The sequence below is a fragment of the Convolutriloba macropyga genome, chromosome 1, assembly GCF_964194025.1.
Source record: "Convolutriloba macropyga chromosome 1, txConMacr16.3, whole genome shotgun sequence".
In the NCBI taxonomy this organism is placed as follows: Eukaryota; Metazoa; Xenacoelomorpha; order Acoela; family Convolutidae; genus Convolutriloba; species Convolutriloba macropyga.
This window is the reverse complement of record NC_134468.1, coordinates 48565035-48589711: the sequence shown is the minus strand read 5'-3', so window position 1 is coordinate 48589711 and position 24677 is coordinate 48565035. Positions and strand designations below refer to the sequence as shown.

General features: G+C 35.0%; 1 protein-coding gene across 1 annotated transcript; it reads left to right on the top strand.

Moving 5' to 3' along the window:
• The first annotated feature begins 17430 nt into the window (after window positions 1–17430).
• Window positions 17431–19857, top strand: LOC142349668 (23 kDa integral membrane protein-like). The gene is made up of 2 exons (XM_075401394.1): window positions 17431–18073; window positions 19221–19857. The coding sequence occupies exons 1-2, from the start codon at window positions 17670–17672 to the stop codon at window positions 19540–19542; spliced, it is 726 nt and encodes a 241-aa protein (XP_075257509.1). The 5' UTR covers window positions 17431–17669; the 3' UTR covers window positions 19543–19857.
• Window positions 19858–24677: the final 4820 nt, after the last annotated feature.

The window sequence follows — 24677 nt, the reverse complement described above, 5'->3', positions numbered from 1 at the left end:
ATTTCAATAAAATAATTCACGAAAACTAGAAACTGAACCTTATTTTTTTAAATTAATATATATATATATATAGTTGTTCAAGGGAAAGATGTAGTATGTTTGATTTATAATATTACAACATGAAACTTTAACCTTTTGGTTATTCGAATTTACATGTTTGAGATTGAAAAAACCAAAACTTCTACCAGATCAATTTTCACGGAAAACACTTACCAACTTTGGGTAAGCAAATTCTTTATTCATTAGAGTATATTTAAAAGACTTAAATGCAGATTTTTTGTACAACTTTTGAGTGACAATCCGAGATTTTGTTAATTTGGTAATGGCCTATTTTCTGAATGTGCCTATTCGTACTTAGCAGTGGTCTGTAATATGTCAATTTCAGTCTCAGGTTTGAGGTTTTCAGTTTTTTTGCTTGAAACTTTAATTCAATTATTATTGTAAATGGATTATGTTTCTTTTAAAATAATTACGTATGGTGCTGTGGATTCAAACTCAGTGTGGGTCTCAGTTGATCTATGTACCCCAGGTCGAGGTGTGCGTTAATGATCAGACAATTAAAAACGCACAGGGGGTAAAGCGCGTTTTTGATTACATGGACGAGCGTCATAATAAAGTCTGCCTACATGAACGAGCTTCCTAGTCAAAGTCTGCCTAAATTCTGATCATTAACGAGCTAAAGTCTGATCATTAACGAGCTAAAGTCTGATCATTAACGAGCTAAATTAGTTTAAAACGGATTGGAAGGTTGAGAAATGTTACGGTATACGATTTTAGAAAGGTACAAATTTTATCAATGAAAACGTTATGTTATCGGAACACAAAACGTATGATTGACTATTTTGCAGGGACTACGTGCTTTGTCAATTTTAACAGATTATGACAATTGTGTTTTGTGGTACTTGCTACCTTTTAAATGTTCAAAATTAATCGCATAACAGAAAATTTCACCGCTTCTATGTACTAAAGTCTGACTGAAAAAAATTATAAACGAGCAGAAATTTTTAAACGCGGTAAAAACGAGCAAAAATTTTTAAAACGAGGTAAAAACGAGCAAAGAGTTTTAAAACGAGGTAAAAACGAGCACAATTTCTAAAAACGAGCTAAAGTCTGTTCATGGCTGACTATGGTCTGGATGGGTCAGATCATGGCAACAATAAAAACGAGTCAAAAACGAGCAGGTATGAAAAACAAGCTAAAGTCTGATCATGGCAGATTATTGTCTGGATGGGTCTGATCATGACCAATTTTAATCTGGATGGGTCTGATCATTAACGCACACCTCGACCTGGGACGGATCATGAGGAGCTAAAACTTGACAAAAAGTCTTTTGAACAGCAATTAATTGTCTAATGTTTGACATTGCGTTTTCCAACGAAATATTAGTTTGTCAGTGTTGATTCAGCCTCGAATATATCAACAGAGTATAATTTTCTCCCGTTGATTCCCTTTAAACCTATCAGAGAGCAATTAAAATTTAGGAAAAATAAATATAACAAAATTTGAGGGAAAACGAAAACCGTTTCTCCAACTAGCATCGGTTCCTACCATTTTTCCACCATTTCAGCCTCTAATTTAGCAGCTATTTTAAATTCGTCGCTTACAGCGTGTGAATTATGAAAAAGCCGTCTTTTATTTCTCTTTACCTGATTATAGTATTCTTTAGGGTGACTGAATGTTCGACGAAAACCGTTTGGCAATGTACCAAAATCAAACTAGCGGTAAGCAGGGCTAAATTGTCAGTTACAGCTCCGAAGTATGGTCATTATTTGGGCTCATGTCTCCGGGAAAACTCAGAAGGAGGAGTTCATATCATGTGTGAACAGGAAACGTTCTGTGGAGTTGGGCTCAAATCACATCGGCAGGTAGCAAACAATTTCAGCCAATCAGATTTGAGAGAGGATGAGACATGTGACATTTACATAACAATAAATAATGATGTCAGTGATGGTGAGAATGGTCAGAATGGTTTCGATTGTGACGTCATAGAGAGGCAGATGATGGGTATGTGGGGAGATGTGAATGACTGTGTGGGAGTATATTGTAACTCAACCCCGCATGAAAAGTGTGTGGATAGATTAGGGTACTACGAGTGCGTCGATTCGAGGGGTCAAGTCAGAGCAGTGCACGAACGCGGCCAACAATGGTTCCAAGGTTAGTTGCAGAACCAGTTTTCGATATAGTTAGATGCAAGCAATATGACACTTGTAAATTTAGGAAGCGAAAAATTTTTTAGCCCAAATTTTTTAGCCCAATTTAATATTATTTTCCAAATTTTTAGCCCAATTTAATATTATTTTGCCTCGGACAGTCAAATCTTTTTTTTTAAAAAACGGCGGATCTAGCCAAGCCGAGATCCCAGACCGAAAATTCATATGTCTAGATCAAAACGAACACACAAGGGGGGTGTCGTGCGTTCAAAATTGTACGCCCTGGAAACACGAATGAACGCACGATAGTCTGGACAGAGACAACTTTGAACGCACGATAGTCTGGAGATAGGCAAAATTGAACGCATGAAAGTCTGGACATACTGACCCTGGAGCGCACAAAAATTTTTTGAATGGAAAAAGAAAGACAAAAACAGATGAGCTCATGTTTGACTAAGCACTCTTACTTGAGTGCTCACTCAAACGGAAGCTCTCTACGAAGAAAACCTCAAATCACTTGAGCTCAAAGTTGCAAAACATCAAACGCAGGAAGAGTTGCATCCAATGTTTTTCTTTGCTTTGGACAATACCATGCCCAGAAATATAGACCATTGCTGAAGTTGCAAAACAAAATCAAGCATCAATTAATGGGTGACTTGTACCTCCTTCAAACAAAATTTTCATCGAGCACTTTTTTATTAATTTAAATTGTACCAACTGATGGTGCACTTGACCACAACCATCAACCTAAAATATCTACACAAGAAATGAATATATTCTAAAAACGTTGTATGCAGCCTATATTAATAAAACTGTCAATAGGTCTGGACATAAACGCACAAAAATCTGGACATAAGCACTTTTGAACGCACAAAGAACGCACAAAAAATTTTGACCGCACGAATATCTGGACATAGATATTTTCAAACGCATGATTGTCTGGACATGAACGCACAATTTTTCAATCTTCGAGCGCACAAATTTTCCTTTAGAACGCACGAAATTCTTGTCATATGTATTTTGAACGCGCGAAAATCTGGACATAGGGACTTTCGAATGAACACAGAAATATCTTTGAACGCATGAATGTCTGGACATAGGTACGTTGCGTCTGGGTCGGTCTGGACATAGACATGTTTTGTCAGGAACTGTCTGGACATATAAACTTTCCGTCTGGGACCTCAACCTGGGTATAACATTGAGGCTGCTAGAGTCCGGTGAAATCCTTCTCAAGATCACTGCTCCGTTTCTAGTTGTCAGGGAAGCTCAAGAGGTCCATGCAAAAGCTAAGACATAATTTGCATCTTTCTTTGCTCAAACCCGGTTTCTCCCACGACAAAAAGTGCAGGTAATTTTACCTGAAATTTGCAAATAGTCCTCCTTTAAAAGTCCTCCATTTACCTGAACAGTCCAAGTTTCTGGTAATTTTGGCTGCGCAAACTACCTTAACTCTTGAGACGTATAGCATAGACGTCCCAGAGAAGCTTAGAAGATATTCAGATGCCCAATTGATGCATTGATGCTTTGAAAGGATTCTATAAAACCGCGTTATTCCAAAAGCGCTGGACGAAATTACACCCTGTTCATTTTTTTTTCACGAAAGTGCTTTGGCTGGCAGAGTAAGGTTTAGTTATCAACTCTTAGATCCGTAACAAATCATTAATTCAAATAGCAAAACAATTTTGAGCGTTACTGGTTTGCTTACTACCACAGCTCATTAATAGGGATATTGACACTGAATTACCCATTATTGTGCAAGAAATACCCAGATTTAAGCATCGACCTATGAAAACACTTTGTAATTCTAGTGGAGTCGAGCATGGTTTTTTCATACCACTTTTTGGTTGGGCATGGCTTTTCATAAATGGAGGCCCAAACATGGGTAGCCAGGGAATCGTTGTAATTTGTGCCCCATTTTCATTCAAGAAATTCATCGTCCTCGACTAAAAGGGACTGCAGTTTTTGCAAACGGTCGAACGCTCTCTCAGAAAATTATAATAGTGTCGCTAGCAAGCAGTTCTTCTTATTATCGATTCAAATGATACGGGGCACAAAATATGTTCTTGCTCCTCTTTTTATTCACGAGATTTTCACAGCAATGAAATATAATCATAGATTATCTATCAAATGCCGGATGACTTGAATTGGCAAATCCATCAACAACTAACTGTATGTGCTCCTAAAGTTTCCTTAAACAAGTTTGAAATCATTTAGCGAGGACACTATTTAAGATTAAATTCCAGGCAACCAAAAATAAATCATGAACCCTCAAAGAGCTAAAAGGCGGAACACAGAGCCCCGGATATGGTGTTTTGACGCTAGCCAGGGGTTATATTTCCGTCAAATTCGCAAAAAAGCAGTAACTCAGACAAGGGAAAGGACTACACCATTAATTATTGCTTCAAGCAACCAAATAAGATCCCATTTAAATATGTTTCACAAAACAATAATGATAAAATTGATAACAAAGAACTTCACTAATCCTGGTTTCACTAAGCTTAGTAGGTTTCTAATGGGGACTGAACTTGTTTTCTCTCACACACTGTCCATCCATATGGGTATGATTTTTACTAAAGATTCCGCTCATCTAAATCAAATAGACATTCGCTGACTTATCTTTTGAACTTGACAGGACCTGAATATGGACTAGAACTGGGAAAATTAGGCGCCAGTGGAGTCAAACTTTTGTAGGTGGTAATTTTGTAGAAAGATATTGATCGGCAACACTGGCGATTTAATTTTTTTGAGTATAAAAACATTTTCTCTTTAGATCGTGTTTTGGGATGTCTATTTTCCATTTCCCAATATTGCTCTGCCTGAATCGAAGTTCAGCTGTCTCAATTTGTTGATTATTACAAGATCTATGAACAGAAGTGGATATGAGTTTGGGAGTATATTTGCCGATCAAAGATAATCATTGGAAATTTTATCAGGAGATTGACTGCTTGAATGTATCCGTTTTAGATTTTTTCTCTGAGATTTTTCCATTTGCCTGAGGATACTTTTACTGACGTACTAATTATTTGATCCACGACACGGATATTATGTAACTTTAGACTACATTGCATTTTACTGGCGTCATTGTTTAATTTAGAATTGATCTCTTTATATTACCTTTTTGTAGTACAATACTCTAGTGATAGAACTACAGACTTGTTTAGAAAAATATTCGCCCAGCTCTTTAATGTGTCATTCCCGTGAGGGAATTTTATTGGTGGGATGAAGCAGACTTTTTGTTTTGTGTTTTTTCGAAACAAAAACTGCACACTTATAAACTTATCAAGATTGATTTTTAAACTTTTCTGCTTGATCGAAATATAAGCATTTTCAATATAATTTTCGGGCTGCTTTTTATTGTCCATAATATTGTTAATTTTTGTGTTATCCGCGTATAAATAGCGCTCATTGACAAATTTTTGGGTTAAGTCGTTTTTGCAAAAGCTGAGCCCTGAGGACCCCCCACTCCTGATTGGTCAAAATATAGATTCTGCCACGATATTGCAACTCGCCTTATTCTCTCAGTCGAATATGACGCGAAAAACATGATCAAAACCCATTAGCTATAATTTATTTTTTAAAAAAAACATTAAAAAATGATCGTATCAAACGATTTTGCCCAGTCGGGATACAATGTCATTGGCATTTAGTTTGAGTCATATAACTCCAACAACCTGTTGCTGCGGAAAAGCAACTAAGTGATGGTTGCTTGGTTTTTTCGAAAACTTGACGCTCTGTGCAAAAGCTTTGGTGTAATAGCATCGACAATTGCTTATGCATCAAGTGCTCAAATAGTATTGACAAGGATCTAAGCATGGCAATCGTCAGTACATGATATCTAATTTGCGTCCGCTTTTCAAATGGGGTCGTACACGCACATTTTTCACAAACTGGAAAACGCGCGTTAATTAACACAGCAACTGAAAAAACATAAATCGTTGGCAATGCATTTCCCTCATGCGAGAATAAAAATTTTATGATCGTGCTTTTTCCATGTGATTAATTTTCAATTTATTGTATAAGTGCAGCTGGTAACACTTTTTCTCCGAATATTGTTAAAACCTGAGCAATTGTTAGTACGTATTATAGGAAAAATGACTACTGGCAACGTTAAAAAGGTAGCGTCAATGAACAGAATGCATACTTTGATTTCTTACCGGAGGTTTAAGCAATTTTTAAAAAAACTACTCAAAGACTGTACTGCTCATTTTTTCAATATTTAAAGCACGAAAATATGCAATATAGAATTAGTAGTATGTCTACGTCAATAACGAATAATTTTTGATCGGATTGTGATGCTTTTTCTTCTATGTGTTCGATCAATCTCAGACAACTTAGAGCAGTTTACTTTTGAAACACGATCCAAAAACTGTAAGCAATTGATTCTTTTGAATCAAGGCTCAATCTGGATCGAGCCTTGCTTCAATGAAATCAATTGCTTACATTGCTTACAGAAACAGTTGTTTTTCCTTAAACTGTAATAGAAACGTTTCTAGTAATGGACAAACGGTGGAGATGTTGTTATCTTCCTTAAAAACAACATTAATATTGGTTTTTAGAAAAAAGAAATTATTTCTGTTCAACTGCTCTTAGTTAACATCGGCTTTCTGTGTTCTTGTACCACGAAATTGCACCAATTGAGGCCAATTTAGTATTGATCGAGAGATATCTCAACAGCCCAATGTTTGACTCAGTAAAAAATTATGCTTTGTTTGATATCATTTTAATTTTCTTTTTAGAATTAAAAATTTAGAATACTTATCATCAAGTAAAAACAAAGTAGCGGACAAAATATTGAAGTAATGGTAGTGCAGAAAACAACCAATAGACTAAAGAAAGCAGAAACTAACAAAACTATATAGCTCATCACAAACATAATTTGAATTTTAGTTATGGTATCAAATTATGGCTCAAGTGAACGTGCTTGAAACTCCTGCTATTTAGCATCATTTTCAAAAATACACGGCATACTCATCGCAACGTTGACAATCATTTTCCTGAAACAATGGGTATATCAGAAAAAAAAAGTTTATGATTGATAATGAAGGTAGAAAGTGGCGATAAGTACAAGTCAAGTGAAGATACTGACAGATACCTCTGGATTTCCGGAATTTAAAGAAGAATATTAAATGCTTGCAAAACGTCAAATCACTCCTCAAGCCTGAAAAATATTTATCAGAATGTTCTCAATACCAATTTAACAAGAGCATCGAGAATGTTTTTTCAGCTGCAGTATTTTTCATCCAGCCACCAGGAATTTGAAATTTGTTGAGCAGACGCAAATTTAGAAGAATTTAACAAATTCTTTTCAAACAATAAAAAAACAATTTTTTCAAGTGCACAATTTCGAACAAGTATTTTCTCCACGATAAAAATCACAGTCAAAGAACGTTTCTAAAAACAACATAAGAGATTGAAGTAACTGATTAACTGATTGTTTAACAAGTCTGTCATAACAGTTCTTTAATGGATGCAAAGAAACAGGATGTTACTCCCAATACCTTAAAATTAGTTTTTTATTCCACTTTTTAATACTACCTTTTAATTTTATTTTAACCTTTGTTATTCTTGTTTTAATTTTTATCTTAAATTTATTTTAATCTTTGTTTAAGGGGGAATAAAGGGGCGCATCAAATTTTGAGGCCGACTTCGTTGCTTCCAGTTATTGGGAAAGGCTTTCGAAAAGATCATTTTTGTGCAAATGAATAACTAACTAATCCTTTTAGAGATTCTCTTATACACAAAATATGGTTATGGGAGCAAGAAGTTCACGGTTGATGTTCTTGCGTCATCGATAAGGGAAATATGATTAGATCTCCAAAACAGCATCCTCAAAACGAAAGGCGCTTTTCTGAACCTAGCGAACGCGCTTTAAACTGATTATCACATAATCATTTTGCATAAAGTTTTTGCTTGGCGATATACAGCGTTCTAAAACCACTTGAAATTTTGCAATCGAACGCAATATACTTTGATAGGCGATTAACATACTACACCGAAGACTTTTAGAACCAGTAGTGTGCGTTTAATTCTTGAACCTCTGTTCTTTCTTAGCTACAAGAATAACTGGAGCTCAATTCGGAACACTTGGTGTAACTTTGTATGATTATGAAAATGCAAGGCATTTTTTGTTACAAAAACATCTCAAATACATTGTGACTTGAGATTACATTCATATTAACAACGAACTGAGCATAATCAATGCTTTATACATCTATGTATGAAAAAACTGCGAATTCTGTCCCGCGAATCACTCAAAGCATGTTGTTCCAAAATGTGTCAAAACTTTGTCAAATATTAAGGGCTGTTAAATGCTTTGAGGGACTTCTAAAAATTACAGAAACTTTAAAAACAAATATACAGCCATTTTTTCAATACGGTCTCTTGGTGTGAGGTTCAACAACAACCAAAAGAATGAGGGAAAAATTCACAGTCATGAAACTTATATGGGCCTGGTTTTTCATCGAAAAACTAATTGAAAGCATTTTTTGGTAAAAAAAAGTCAAAATTAGGTTTTATTAAGCGTCTGAGTTACATACCAATGAAGTTCTCAAGCATGCTCTTAAATCTTAAATATTCAAGCAGTTAATGCTTCATTTTACCAATCTCATCAGACTTTTCTATGGAAAAACTGCATAAACAAAGGTAAGTGTTAATCAAAAATAAGATAAGTTGGCTTCTGCTAAATTTCTGTTCCACTGTTTTTCAATCGTAATCAAGATGAGGGGGTTTTAGAAATGCTTCATGGTTACATCGATGGTTATACTTGGGCCATCAGAACGATTGGAAAAATTTTGACTTCTTGAATGGAAATCTTTTGCCGTTAGTTGTTAAAAAGTATATTTTAGGTGATGAGGGCTAAGTCAAAACTTCCTTAGAGTTCTAATATCATAACTAAAATGTGGTTTGCAACAAGTTTTGGTTTTTTTTTAATTTTGAGGATACTTAAGCTGAAGTATTCGGATTTTTCTTTCATTTTGGTTTGTGATCAAGATAAATTGACCTCAACACTTGAGAATTGGCTATCAGTCCGATAGAGTTCTTTCGCAGTCAAACTTTGAAACTGAATTTTTAGAGCTAATTTTGAAGATAAAAAGCTGCTGGAAACATTTTTTATGATTATTATTATATTACTATCTTTAGATCATTTATCATTAAATGTTTTGTATACTCTAGTCTTGCAGATAAGTTTTACTGGATTCCAGCAGTGTAAAGTTTGTGATTTAGTTTAAAATTAGACTGAATTTCGATCGGCAATTTGACTAAACAATTCTTTTCTAAGTTAAGAAAATTGGTTTCTACTATTTCTACACTTGCAGAGCTTTTCTCCACAGAGCCTCTGATTTGATACAATTGACAGCCTCGGAACCACCAAAATTTACGTCAAAATACTAGTCAATAAGTGCAAAAGCGAAGTATAATGTACTACTTTAGGGATTAGCATTTGCGATTGTCGAACACTCATTTACACTCGTCCAATACTGCTTTTGAAACAAAAATTTGATGAAACTTATCAGTATTACACGGATAACTCCAACATCAATTAAAAGCTTGCTTTAGGATTGAATAATTTGCATTTTGATGCACCGAGATTTTTACAGAATGATTTATATACGTGGATTTAGCATTCCAAAAGAACATTGAATTTTTAATTGAACTGCATGCGTTTTTGAAAAATGAATTCAACTTTTCAGGTCGAGAAGAATCAAGCAGTTCCTCCACGGCAGAGCAAACAACATCACTTTCCTCGACGACTATTCCTGTCCCATTTGAGAGTAAGATCTGTTTTACCAAATTTGGCTCATTCTTTCAACGACCGTTCTTCCCCGAGTCGAGGTCTCAGACTTATGTCAGGAAAACGGGTTGTCTGTGGTGGGGGTTAAATCGCGACCTTTTTATATATGGTCTGGAAGAAATTTTGTTGTCTGGCCATAAGTCTGGGAGGTCTGATCATGAGTCTGGAAATCGTCTGGACATGAGTCTGGGAGGTCTGGCCATAGAGCCTAGGAGACTGGGAGAGCTGAGTCTTTTCTTTTAATAAATCTGTCGGTCTCGCAAGCTATTCAAATAGCAACTTGGTGATTCATCTGAAACTTTTTTTGATATAAATGGCACGCTTTTCTTAATTCCAGCGTGCGTCCGAGCCAGTTTTAGCTTAGGAAGAATTTGGACGAGCCATTGCAATTTTTTTATATCAGTATAAAGGTGTGCAAAAATTTCTCTGCTAGCAATATTATACCGGGGAACAGAAACGGTGCAGGTATGTTCGATTTTGTTACAGTTCAACCGAGTTTTATATCAGAGGTGGTGGCCAATCAAGATTCTGAAAAGCACTACACCCTCGTAGACCAGTACCTCTCTTTCGAAGACGCGTTAAACACATGCAAGTACTTTCACAATGGCTTGTTTTACAACTTCAAATGGGAGACTGACTTCTTGCAATCTGTAGCCAGTGACATGAGTAATAATGACATGAAATCCGCGTGGGTGGGAATCACTTGGGACGGGCAGAAGCTAAGATGGGAGAACACTGTTGGTGAACAAATAGCAGCCAGAGACATCGACAACTTTGTAATAAATTTGGAGGATGTCAGTGATTATAACAATTCGCTGGTAATCAGCGATGATGCAGTGTTCCAGGCTGCAGAACCGAATGAATTCCACCAGGTACTCTGTGCAGCGGTTGAGGAATCAGACATTCAAATAGATCCACAATATGACCCCCCAAAATTTGAGGTCCTTTCTGCTCAGCCGTAGTATTAGGACAAAATCGAAAAGCGCCTAAGATGACTTTGATATAAGTATATGTTGACGCAATTAATTCATTGATTTAACATTAGAGTTTTCAGTTTATAATGTGAAAGTAATACGCTTGGATCCCTGTTCCGAGAAATGCGATTCAGTTCGACCAAGTCCAGTATTACAAAAATTCAATCTACGACTTATTCTATTTCTGCTGTTCTGACGATTTGGTCAATGGAACTGTTAATTTTCAGCTAAAAAGAATATCCAACATGTTTATTGAACAAGATAAGTTGAAACAGATTAATCTATCTTGACTTTATAACGGCTCGATCCCTTAATTTATTTTCACTAATTTCCAAAGTTGCAATGTCTCATTAGTAATTCCCTCTTTATCTGAATATGACCTCTGAAGAAGAAGACTCTGAAATATGCCGGTTAAGGAGAGAAACACCGCGATATCTGATTTTTCCGGAAGAAATAATATAAAATTAAGAATTTTCTTGGGTTCCTTATTCCTGGTCAGTCGGAAGAATTCAGCGTATTCTTGCTTAATCGATTTGATAATTGAATCTCACAAGACTGCCATGTCAGATCTGATAAGATGCTGACTAAGAATTTTTATCGTGTAAGATCTGAGCAGATCTTACACGATAAAAATTCCTCTTATCAGAACTTACACGATAAAAATTCTGTTAAGAGGAATTTTTATCGTTTAAGATCTTATAAGACATCTTATAAGATAAACATTCCTCTTACTGGAATTTTTATTGTGTAAGATCTGAAAAGACGGAATTTTTTGTCGTGTAAGATCTGATAAGACAGAATTTTTCTCGTGTAAAATTTTATAAGACATAAATGATTTCAATATAACGTAGTCAAGTTCCTATGAAAGTTAAAAAAAATCGGTCAACTAACCAATTATGAAACAAAAAAATTAGTGTTGATTCTGTTTTGGCGGCAGTTTTATTGTGAATGTTAACTGGGTACTTTGACTAAATTTAGCAGTCCAGGATAGTTTCAGTCTTTGAGAAAAATTTTTCAGCCTAGTTTATTAATCAGCGCTTCAGAGAAAACCCTTGCCACTGGAATAACCTTTTTTACAATATCTTATAAGTCTTAAAAGACAGTATAATATACTTTTCTCTTTGTTGCTCTGACGCTTAAGTGTTGCATGGTGTAGCTTTTTGATTACTGCTTGAAAGCAACTCTGAATTGTGTTCAATTTGAAGAGCATGCCATACTTCAAGAACTTTTAGAGTCATAGCTTTCCAAATGTTGATCGTGTAAGATCTGATAAAAGGAAATTTTTGTCGTGTAAGATTTGATGAGACGGAATTTTTATCGTGTAAGATCTGATATGGTGGAATTTTTATCGTGTAAGAACTTATAAGAGGAATTTTTATCGTGTAAGAACTTATTAGAGGAATTTTTATCGTATAAGATCTGAGAAACGTCTTATCAGATCTGGTAAAAAGATGCATCCCCTTACAGGCTATTAGCAAGATGGTTTTGTCAGAAATTTTTCTGATCTCACACGATAAAAATTCCAGAATCACTGGGGTTGTCTTGTTTTGTTCTTTTTCGGTGAACTATAAAAGTGCGTTTTTTAACCGCACTATATCAATACTCCAATAACTCATTTCAGTCATTCCGCCACTGCCGGTCCCCAGCCCGGATCTAAAAAGGAGGGAAGAACCGCACAGATCATACTGGAAAGTTTCAAAGCCAATTTTTTAAAATCGACTAGAGAAAATTTTCAGACAGTTCTTGCATAGTCTTAATAATTCTTGTTTTAAAATCCTTAAAACTTGACAAATCTTGCTAAGATTTTAAAGATTCTTTCTTGTTTATCTTATCAAGATCTTATTTCTTGAATTTCTTGCAAAGATCTTGCATGTTTGTAAATATCTTGACGTTTTCTTACCAGGAATTTTAACAAGGTCCTACCGAGATTTGTCAAGTTTTAATAAACTTCTTATCAAGATGTTTCAAGTTTCATTTCACTTGTTTACCTGTCAGAAATAACATTGTTTAGTAAAACAATTTTTTTCTGAAAAACTGGAAGGACAGTGCCAATATTGGAGAGGAAGCTGGCAACTCAAATCTATTGAATGCTGTACTAGCATACTGCTAGGTTCAAGTCCCATAGGCTACAAAAATGTCTTCTAATCAGACCAACTTCAAACACACCATCTGAATACCATGCGCATGAATGTTTAAATCAGAACCATCTGAATGTCTGCTTAGATTTGGCTTCCATTTCACGGAAATCGGATCAAAAAAATTTATATTTCGGTAATGAAACTCTGTAACCTGGCTCTAATACACTGCGCTGGTATTATAGTAAGTCAAACAGTTTTCCATTAATTAGCACTCAGTAGGGACTGATTTTTTTGTCAAAAAATGTTTCGTTTTTAGTTTCACAGAATAGCCTAGCTTTTGGTATAATCTGTTTTGTACCTCCGGCAATTAAAATAGGCCAAAACGGTTATTTTGACAAGTAGACTAGAAACTGACTGTGGAAAAATTTAAGTGAAGAGACATGAGAGAACAAGTTGATAATTCTACATATAATATCTTCCTGGTTAAGCTAGCACGAGCCGTATTCCAATCTTCAATACAAATTAATAGGGACTATCGATCTTCCTTTATACGGAGCTGAGTTTACCATTTCATTCATAGATCTCTTATCATTACTAGTTAATACCGACTCCTTAATTTAGTTCGAAGTCGGCCCTATTTTAGGCCTGAGGAAATCACTTAAGGACATTGAACTACATCTACAAAAATCCGTCAGTGTTTTTCACAGCACAACTTTATAGTGATTTTGAAGAAAACAATGATAAAAAAGTGGCACACGCTTATAAATTTTTATCAGTGGATTTCATAATGCATGAAAACGTGATTCTTCATTTTTTAACCCTAATATTTTTTCTAATTCTAAAGTTCTTAGTTCAAAGCAATTTTGTGTGAAATTCCGTTAAGTGTTTAATCGATGATTAAATGCACGCACAAACTTTCCCATCTCTCACACTTGAAGTTAATTCAAACAATTAACTGCAAATATATCTAATTTCAAACAAACTGTTACGAGATTTTTATTCGAAAAAAAAACAAATAAAGCGCGTAATATGAGCAAATTTTGGCTACCTGATACTTAACTTAAATGAAAAAATAATCCATATCAATTAGCACATGAATGGGAATACATATACTGCATATTAAATTTATACACTCCTGCTTCACCTGAGCAGTTAAAATTTTACGAATACTGGAATCAGCTCGCGGATTTGCAAGGTGATATATAAGAGCTACAACATCAACTTGGACCCACAAACTATTTGGCCCTATTAACTCAATATTTGTAATGAATCTATTCCTCTTTTAATTTTTTTCTTTCCAAGTACTCATGTACATCGAAATGTTCACAATGTTCTTGAAATCGAACAATTTCCGTAAACAACTATCCAAAATAAGTCTCTGATAATTAGAACTAGTTTTGGGGGAACTTAGTGCAATCAATTTTCTGCTGAGAAATCTTCCAATATTGAAACTGAAACTGAAATTTTTATGTTCTCACTCAATGTGAGTTTCAATATTGTGCATTTTAATTGTTTAGTCAGGTGTCATAAAATTGTGTTGTGATAACTATGAGAAAAAATGAAAACCGTGTTTTAAATACAACACTTTTTTATATAATCATAAAGTAGTTTCATTTATTACCTAACCAATGAGAGAATCTTTGTGCAAAGAAGTGTCCGTTTGTTAAAATCTAGAGAGGATGCTTAGAGGCAAATTTTGTGAAGAAATAACGACCTTGTTTTGATTATATAAACCAAGCTGTTATATAAATTCAAAAACAAACAAAAATTTCTCGTTCCTACTTAACCAAAAAGGGGACTTTTGTACAAAAAAGGAAACTAACTATATTATATAGGCGCCGTATGTTGAAAACTAGAGAGAATTCTTAGAGGATTTATCTTTGAAAAAAGCAAGAAAACCAATCGATTTATTTTCATAAACAAAATCCAACCAATAAAATAATTTTGATACAGTTTTTCCATTAAAGCACAGTTTAATTTGATGATTCGCAGTAGAAGGCGGTAGAAGGAATTTTTGAATGTAATTACGCCGTTTGTGAAATCTAATTACGCAAATCACGGTTTTTAATCACGCAAATTGTGAAATCTAATCACAATTGCCCGTGAAACACATTTAAACTAATCGTTGAAAGTATTCCAGAAAACGTTTTATGGAAAACACTAACTTAATCTTTTCATAAATTTCCAATCCCAGCCAATCTAGCGAACGTAAGTGTATTCCACAGAATAAAATTATTGAGATATGTTGTGGAATTTTATTGGCATACACTGACATAATCCCTTCAAAGTATGCCAATCCAATCAATTTAGCGAACGTAAGTGTATTCCACAGAATAAATGTATTAAGGTTGCATGTGTGCCCGATTTAGGGTGCCTGTACTTACCAATAAGGATGATTGATGCATTTGCCGTCTTCTGTACCCCTGTTGAGTTGTGTTCTGCGATGTAAACTTATGATTTTCGTAGCAGCAGTTCTGAAATCTGTCAGTGTTGTTTGTTCTGAACTATTAAAGAAAATTATAGGCATTGAGCCATTATTACTAAAGATTTTCAGCAATTTAGTATATTTAATTACATAAATGATCCCAAACTTTGACCTCAAACAGCAATATAAATATAGCTTAAATAAAATTTTGAGTATAAATTCCCGGATTTGACATGAATCAGGGACGGCGCCAGATTAAACGCTTAAGTGAATCACTGGCTAATTTCTTGCTTTTTTTAAAAAAATTAAAAAACATAAACATTTTAAAATTTTTAAAAATGGAACAAACTTTTTTATCACATTTGAATTACTTGGATCTTACTATAACCAAATACAGAATTGCTTATGAGAGTCAAAAAAATTGAAATTGTTTGCGTGCCATAAGATACAAAATTTTGCCGACATAGTTCTATCGTTACTTTTTTTCTAGTGTCTATTACGCTTGCTTGGCTCAGAAATGTTAAAAAAAAATTAGGTACATTAAATCATGATGTCTTAAATTGAAAAACAAGGATTTTCAAATCTTCAAATATTCATCTTGTCAAATATTCATCTTGTCAATACATGATTTTCTCCAAACATTAAAAAAAGAATCATTTATAATACAGGTTTTGTGTTTTCAAATATTCATCTTGTCAATACATGATTTTTAAATACTCATCTTGTCAATACAAGGTTTTCTCCAAACATTTAAAAAAAGAATCATTTATAATTCAGGTTTTGTGTTTTCTGCTGTAAAATTCACTGAGGTCATGAACAAATTCTCTAATAAAAATAACTGAGATTACTTTTACTCTAACTACTCTATCCCATGCCAATTACAGAGAATTTTTGCTCTAATTTCTCTTTCAGTTAGATTCATTTTATTATATTTTGACATCTGATATTTTGAATTTTGATCAACCGAAAACTGCGCCACTTCCAAAAAATCTTGTAAATGTTTCCTGTAATTTATCTAAATTCAAATCATTTGCGACTAAATGAATCAACTTTTACAAAATTTTAACTACTTTGGCTCAAATCTAAACCTGCAAAACTTAAATTCAAAACACGAAACAATTCCTTTAAAAAAATTTTAGTTTAAAAATCTCCCGTACTGGTCTAAAAAAAATTTTTTTTCTATATTTGTGGATATTTTTAATTTTTTAGACAGCTGAGACTGTTGTTAGATAGATTTAGCTTTTTTAACGTTTAGCTATCGTTCAGTTTCTTCGAAATTCAATAAACAGTTTTCTTGAAGTTAAACTTTGAGGAGTTGCTTTGAAGTAGTCAAACTTTTTTGGCTCCAAATATTTTTCGTTTTTCTTTTATTCTGAAATTTGAATTAAAACAAAAACTGGTTTTCTCTTTATTTTTTGTGCTGCCAAATTTCTGATAAAAACTTTAATAAACGTCATCTTTTAGATTTTAAAAATAAAACTTCGAGATAAATTTGTTTTGAGAATAATAACTGCCGTAACATTTACTGCAAACTCGCCTCGAATAACCGACCTGCTTTTTCATTTATGAAATCATCAGTCTTCCCAACATTTCCATAAACAAAACAATCATGTCTTTTGATTTTCTTTTCTGATAGAAACGCGCTAAATCAAACCATATCCGTCAAGTAATACCAATTAGTTTTTTCATGCCGAGCACAGACTTCAATGAGTCGCCTTGTCGGATTTTTGCAATCTATATTATTAGCTGGCCTCCAATGCTCCTTCGTATTCACTTTCTTTTTGGAACACAATTGGTAGAAAGTGGTACCGAAAAACCACCGAAATATTATGAATCCGAAAATTGAAAACAGAGTCTGTCTTAAAGAATGCTTCCTCAAGAAGAAAAACGGCATTTCAAATTAATGTATCATTTCAAAATGCATATTCCACATAATGTGGCTTGACACTTCACATCTGTGGCCACAAATGTAAACTACGAAAGGCTCTTCCAGTATTCCAACACAGCACAGATAAAAAATGAAGTGTCACTTTTTAACAATAAAACATCACTAAATTAACATACTGAAATGCTACATGAAATGATAGTCATATAAGTGCTCGCAGTTTGAAACTGCTGCGAAAAACTGCTTCTCTTGTTATTAAATATATAAATATATTAACGAGCACGAGAAATCTGGCTCAAACACTTCTTTACCACATAAAAGGTCGCAACTATTTTGTCAAACGGAAAAACAACAACAAGCAAAACATGGCGGGACTATCATTCTCTGAGGAGCTGCTTAGAATTGTATTTTTCCTTGCTAACATTATTTTCTGGGGAATTGGAATTGGATTGATAGTTGTGGGGGTGCACTCGATTATAAGTGTACGCGATTACAACGAGTTCAATGTTGATTACGTAACAAATGGCTCCGGTATTATTATATCACTCGGGATTTTGATATTCTTCATAGGATTCTTGGGATGTTACGGTGCCTGGAACAAGAGCGCCTGGATGTTGTATGGATTCGCGTTTTTCCTCTTTATCTTCTTCTGCGTTGAGTTCTCCCTGGGAATTTTCCTGATGAAGAACAAGTCTAAAGCAATGGACGTGTTTGAAAAGAGTCTGAATACCTCTATGGAGCATTATTCTACGGACAAGCCAACCAGAAAGTAAGACAATTGCTATTTCCATTTCACTAATTTTATTTATAAACGAAGAAAATGGCAAAACGCGAGGCAAAAGAATAGCAAGGCTTGGCCAAACACGCTAAATGCGCAGCTCTTTAATAATCAAGCGGGGTTTATTTCCGTGGGTTTATTTCCTATCTAAAATTGAGTGGATGTCTTGTTCTGTGGGTTTTTTTTCGAAACCGGAAACAGATCATTATCGCTACAAACGCCTCTATGAAAGGCAAAGTAGTTGGACAAAATATTGGGCATACGACTGCAAAATATGCAGTTTTTCATTGTTTTTTTTCTTCAAATTATGTTTGCAAGGTGATAGTTTTGAATTGGTGTGATGATATTGTAACATTGTAATTTGCTCTGTTTTTGAAACAAAAGTCTTATTTTTCAAAACCTTTCTTTTGTTCCTCCTCTGATAGTTTTACACCAACTTTTATTTTAACGTCAGAAAATATTCTTTTTTTTCGCCACCAAGTTTGGCTGGAATGAGTACGATAGTTTTTTCTTTTACCAGTATGTGCGCTTGCTTTTCACTGTTGTACTTGAAATTCAAAAACCATATGACAGTCAAGCTCCTGTTTGCAGTTAATTTTATAGAAATAAAAAATTTACAGAGCTGCTCCCATTGAAATTGAACTAAATGTCAACATTTAAAAAGCTTTGAATTGTACATCTGCACCGAAGTTTTCCATTTTTAAATTGATAAGCGTTGAGTAGGAATGCATTAAAAGTAGTTTTTGTGGACAAAAACATTCTGTTGTCAACACTGTTTTAGTAATCATCTCTATTTTTGAAGGCGACTTGATCGAGCACAGGAAGACATCAAAATCGCTTTCAGCCGCGCGTTTTTCACCAATATTTGCTTATACGTTTAAAAATTTAGAATAGAAACTGTATTCGAGTCTTCAACTCTTTAATTCAATTTCACTTTTTTTCAGGGTGAGTCCTGTCTCAAACGCCAACTGATAATGGTGGAATAATTTTTACAGGTTTAGTTTGAACAAAAACAATCCTCTAAGTCCTGTTGGGTCCATTAATTGTTGAACTTTTACTATGTTTGCACTTCGAAACCAAATGAAGCCAAACATGTGGCCAATTATGCTCTAAATTTCATTCCTCTTTCTCTCTTTAGGGCTTGGGACCAAATTCAGACGAATTTCGAATGCTGTGGCATCGAGGGACCCGACTCTTGGTTCCCCGCTTTGGGGACTGGAAATGTGCCAGACACTTGTTGCATAACCCCAGAGCCAGAGTGTGGCACAGGGTACGACAATGCGAGTGTGGCTGTTTTCTCAGCCGACTGTGTAGCTGAGGTTGATGACGTTTTGGATCAGAACCTTCTGGTTATGGCACTGGTTGCCATTATATTTGCCATGTTGCACTGGTTTGGAATTGTGGTGGCTTGTTGTTTGGGAAATGTGTTCAAACAATTCCAGCCTCTCGATAATCAATGAAAATTTTATCGCTCAACTCTTTGCGCCTACTTAACCGCTCAACTAATCATCATGATCATGTAGTCACGTTTTATTTCAAATATGATTATCGCCAAATTAGAGAACTTTTGGAAGGTGGTGGTGCATATGTTCACTTTTAGTGGTAAAACTGGCCCGTTGGAAACATTTGTCACTTTTGGTATATTGGCCATCAGCTTTGTGGTATATTCAAATATTCGGTCTTATGTTCACTGTGGTGATGGGTATAGATAATGGGCGCTTTTATCGAATATGCTGTAGGCAAAACAATGTGATAGTAATTCAGTTCTCCGTAAATCTCTACCTACACTGATCAAAAATAAACAATTTCACAAATCCAGAATTTATCATATTCAGCTCACCGAAGGGATGAAACTATATGCTCAAAAAATGTGAATAACTCTATATGAAGGGATAAAATGAAGGGATAAAACTCTATGCTCAAACAGAAGTTGAACATATGACTGCCTTTGTCCCCTTACGGCCTCTAAACAATATTGCTCTTTTTCCTCTCAACTAAAAATCATTTGTGCAAAAACTAGTTTAAGGAGTTTGGGCTGGAATTAAATTATCAACCTCTATTAAAATTTGAAAACTGTAGCAATGAAAAAATTTCTAGAGAAAGTTTGGATTCGGAGATATCTGGGAAATAGTTAAATTATAAAATATAAAAGTGAAAACTTCTCTGCCTATTGTTATTCATGCTGTAAATCTTATTTCTTTGAATTATTGTTCAGCAAAATTTTGGCCGGAATGTTTCTCCAAGAAAAACTTAGCTGGCATTGTGATAAATTCATCTAACAGACAGAGAAATTGCAATGAAATGAAATTTACACCATGAATAACAATAGGCAGATTATTTTTTCACGTATATATTTGGAAATTTAACTAGTTATCAGATATCTCTGAATCCAAAATTTCTCTAGAAGTTCTTTCTTTGCTAGAGTCTTCCAAATTTTAAAAGAGGTTGATAATTTAATTCCAGCTTGACCTCCTTAAAATCAGTTTTGCACAAATGACTTTTAGTTGAGAGGAAAAAGGGCAAAATCGTTTAGAGGCCGTAAGGGGACCAAGGCAGTCATAACTTCAACTTCTAATCTTTTTCATCTTCAAATTAATTCTGAAGTTAATAACTTGAAAGCTCACCTATAAAATTTGAGGATTTTAAAAAAATTTTAACAGTTTTCTACAAATGAACTTTTTCTGTACCGCGAACTATAGTTTGTGTCAAACACAAAAATTAGCATCTAAATTTGTTTTTATAGGTTTAAAACGTATCAAAAAATATGACGAAAAATAAGGGTGGAAATTCGAAGTTAGAGATCATTTGTCTTTAAAGGACCTAATCGCTTACAAAAAAATTTCAAAAATAAATCTGTATTTTTGTTCTATAGTAATCCTTAATTACATGCATCACTTTCCAATCCTTTATCGGGAACACTTCGGCATTAAAAGCACAGCTGAAGAAGAGGAATTCTTGGTTGACATTTTAGCGGCAGCAGAGCATATTTTGTTGCAAAGGCACCCCATCAGATAAAACATTTCCACTTTCAATGAATAGAGATATTTGGGTTGAAGATCGGGATCTCGTAGGTAAATATGGCAATCCTTTCGGCATAAAAACAAAGGCTTGGAGTCAAATTATGTCACTTGTTAAAATGTCGTCATCAATAGGTCCTGTTGGCTGATTAGTCAATGCTAATTTGCAACCCTCTTTTCAACAACAAGGTTTGCCAAATAAGAAAAAAATGAAAATTGGAGTGCAATTCTTTTGAATGATCACAGTGGAGTGGAACGTTTCCATCAATGATTGATAGCAACCTGCTAACAATTGAGCAAAAGATGGGGAATTTTAAGAGCTTTCCCAAGCAAAAACCAAAAGAACCACCAAACGTCTTGAATATTTAAACGAAAGTTTGCATAGATGTAGGTCTATTACAGAAAATTTGCCTGAGTTGAGTAAATGGCTACAAGAAGAACTCAATTATTGCATGAGTGTTTGATAAGTAGTGTTATTGTAATGATTAACGCCCATTGGAGGAATGATACATCTTCTCAAAGGTCTGTATAAGATAAATGGCAAAAACTCGAGAAGCAGAAACGCCATAGAAGGTCATTAATGCACGCATCTTCCGATTCAAGCAAGAATGTACAAAAACGTCCAACTGACGGCGGAAAACATCGCATATGGAATTATGGAAACCTTAAAGCAAAGTCAGTCGAAGAAGATTAGAATAAATGAAGCAAAAAATTTTTTTCTATGATTAAGAAAATCGTTTTTCGGATGATGGTCAAATATTTAGTAAATGTGGAACTGACAACTGCAAAAGGAACCATAATCCTATGTTGCAACCACGAGAAAAAAAACATGAATGTTTTAAATCAAAAGAGTGTAAATCAAGGAAGCAGCGCAGAATCACTTACGGTAAGGGCAACTGAGTTGGCAGCTTGCAACGCTAGTTCAACTTAGACTAGGACACACGAAAAGGTTCTCGACAAAATCAGAAAGCAAGATAAGGTTATATTTTTCAAAGGAAGGGGTAATTTACAGTACTCAGCAGTCAACATTCTAAACAGCGCAAGCGTCAATTGGGACGGCAAATACAAAAAAAATTGTTGTTTATGTTTATCAGTCAACGACTAAAAAGCAATGCAAACCGAAAAAGGCAGTAAATATCTCACTGAAAAGAACAAATTTTATCCGTGACTAAATTTGTTTGCCTTCAAAAAGAATTTTCTGAAGAAAGAAACTACTTCCTGGCCACAAGACATATGAGCTAAATCAACTTTTGGAGTAAAACTTGAGGGCGTAACTAACCATGAGTAGAGCAATTAGCCGTCAACTGGCTTGTCAAGAAAATTTTCAGCTAGCCGAAGTAGTCAAGATATGGTATTATCTCGAATCCTACGGAACTTTCTTGGTTGAAGACAAACGTTGCAGAGCAGATAACCTGGCAATCGAACAAATAAATTCCATATTGAAATTCAACGCGAAAAGTATGAATATGTGTGGCTCTGAAAAGATAGGAAGCCCAAAATAAATATTAGTTATTCATCTGCACTTGAACACTTCAAGTCGTTGCAGCGTAGACTAAATGCTATCTCCAGTTTGAAAGAGAAGTACCTCATATCAATACCTTTTGGTCTCACGAAGGGACATTTTTCTATACTTTCTGAAGATGAGCTGAGCACCTCAACATACTCATCCCAAAAAACAGGGCAAATTTAGGAAATTATGCACCGCGGCGAGACAATTTAACGGCTCGTCGTTGAAGGACAATTTTTTAAATTTATTTTTTTGGACCCAACCTATTTCCAAGTATACTGAGAATAGTGGACGGATTCAGGGAAAGACCAATAGCGTTGAGTGCAGATATCGATGAAATGTTTCTCGAAGTGGAAGTAAAAAAGAATTGATAGAGATTATTTACAATTTTTACGGCTAGATTCCAGCCACACGTACAATCCTCTGGTTGCAGAAAAATGTCCCTGTACTCTAATCACGTTGCTAAACATAGCTTCTCCAAGGAGTGCCTTCTAGTTCGCGTTGGCTTCAGGGAAAAAATTATACAATTGGAAGCTACTTAAACTGTATGCTAGCGAAAAGATGCTTCGAGTTCAGAAAAAAGGCAACAAGTTTTGAGTGGGCGCGTATTAATTTTGGGCTCTAATGTAACAACGTAATGGGTGGACTAAAAGCATGCAGAGGCAACAACAGTTAATTTCGAACAGCAGTTTTACCAGACGCAAGGGGATATTCGTTGTTTCAAGTGGCTTAACCTCCGGGAATGCTTAGATCTCCTTCCTATTGGAAGAAAAATGTTCTAGGAGCCTATCTGTCAAACAAGAGCTAAACAGTCGACATTGGGCACCGACAGCGCCATCAATGAACTATTTACAAAATGGGGAGCAGAATTTAATGCAAATCAGCCGTTTAAATTTGGTATCAGGAAACCAAATTTAAACGGCTGATTTGCATTAAATTCTGCTAGGTTTTCAAGATTGAACTGCACGCGTTCGGAAACGCTACTGCATCCGTTGCATTTTATTGTCAGCTAGAAATCTGATTGCAACAAGGTTGTATCGCTTCTACTCGGAAAAACTTGGAAAAGTTGCAATGGACAAACGCCACGGCACACCAAGCCGTAGTTACCAAAAAAAATTGCAATTGTAACATGAAATTAGACAGAACTTTGTAGCTATCAAAGTTGCCGAGATGATCTTGGGACACGAGTTGTAATCAAAGAACTTATTGCCTGTAGTGACTGAATAAAAAGACCAAATTAATAAAAGAGGGCGGGATCAATTAGCTCAGACTGCGAACTCAATTAGCTTAGAGCAGTTGTTGTTCAGATGCTATATTGGGCGTGAGAGGAAGCTGTTGAAGACCATGCGAAGCAATCAAAACTAATCATTCGGTCACTAGTTCAGAGTATGATCTTTACAAAAAGAAGTGAAGGCAGCGAAAGGCTGTAAATTGATCTCAAAGAAAATCAAAACTCGATCAATTGTTTTCTTGCCTAAGATGTTATAATGAGTAACAAATCTTATTGAACTGCCATCATCAATTGGTTGAGTTGTATCTGGATTTGAAGATCTGGTACAAGATCACGAAAGGAATGCTCGCATCCGAAGCATAAATCAGTAAGAGTATTGGAATAATGATATGCATAGTTCAATGCGATCAGTCAAGCACAGCTGTTCGACGTTTTGTGAAATTTTCCATGGAATGGAACCGCGGCTGAGAGATCTTCCAGTCAAAAGACTGGCACTGAATGTTAGACCGTTCACTGCAACTGCGTTGATTACTTCGGAGCTTTGAAGGTGAAGCTGTACTGGAACATCGTGAAGAGGTTGTCCTGGTTGTTTACTTGATTGATATGTCAGGCAACCCATCGCAGGCTAGTTGACAGTTTGCATACGCAGGCCCTTCTGACTACAGATTTGATGCAAGAAAAGCACGATCTTTTTCAATGTTATCCGACAAGAAAACGGAATTTGTCGAGGAAACAATTGAATACAGAACAACTCTATCCAATCCAAGAGGAGATAATTTATCCAAAAAGTTAGCAAACAGAGGGATGAGAAGCTTATTTAGCTCTTCAGTAGTTCCTCAT

Excerpts from the sequence above, each read along its gene's own strand:
- LOC142349668 (XM_075401394.1), top strand. The coding sequence starts at position 17,670 with ATGGCGGGACTATCATTCTCTGAGGAGCTGCTTAGAATTGTATTTTTC. Across the intron at positions 18,074-19,220 it reads ACGGACAAGCCAACCAGAAA|GGCTTGGGACCAAATTCAGA; the intron begins GTAAGACAATTG and ends TTCTCTCTTTAG.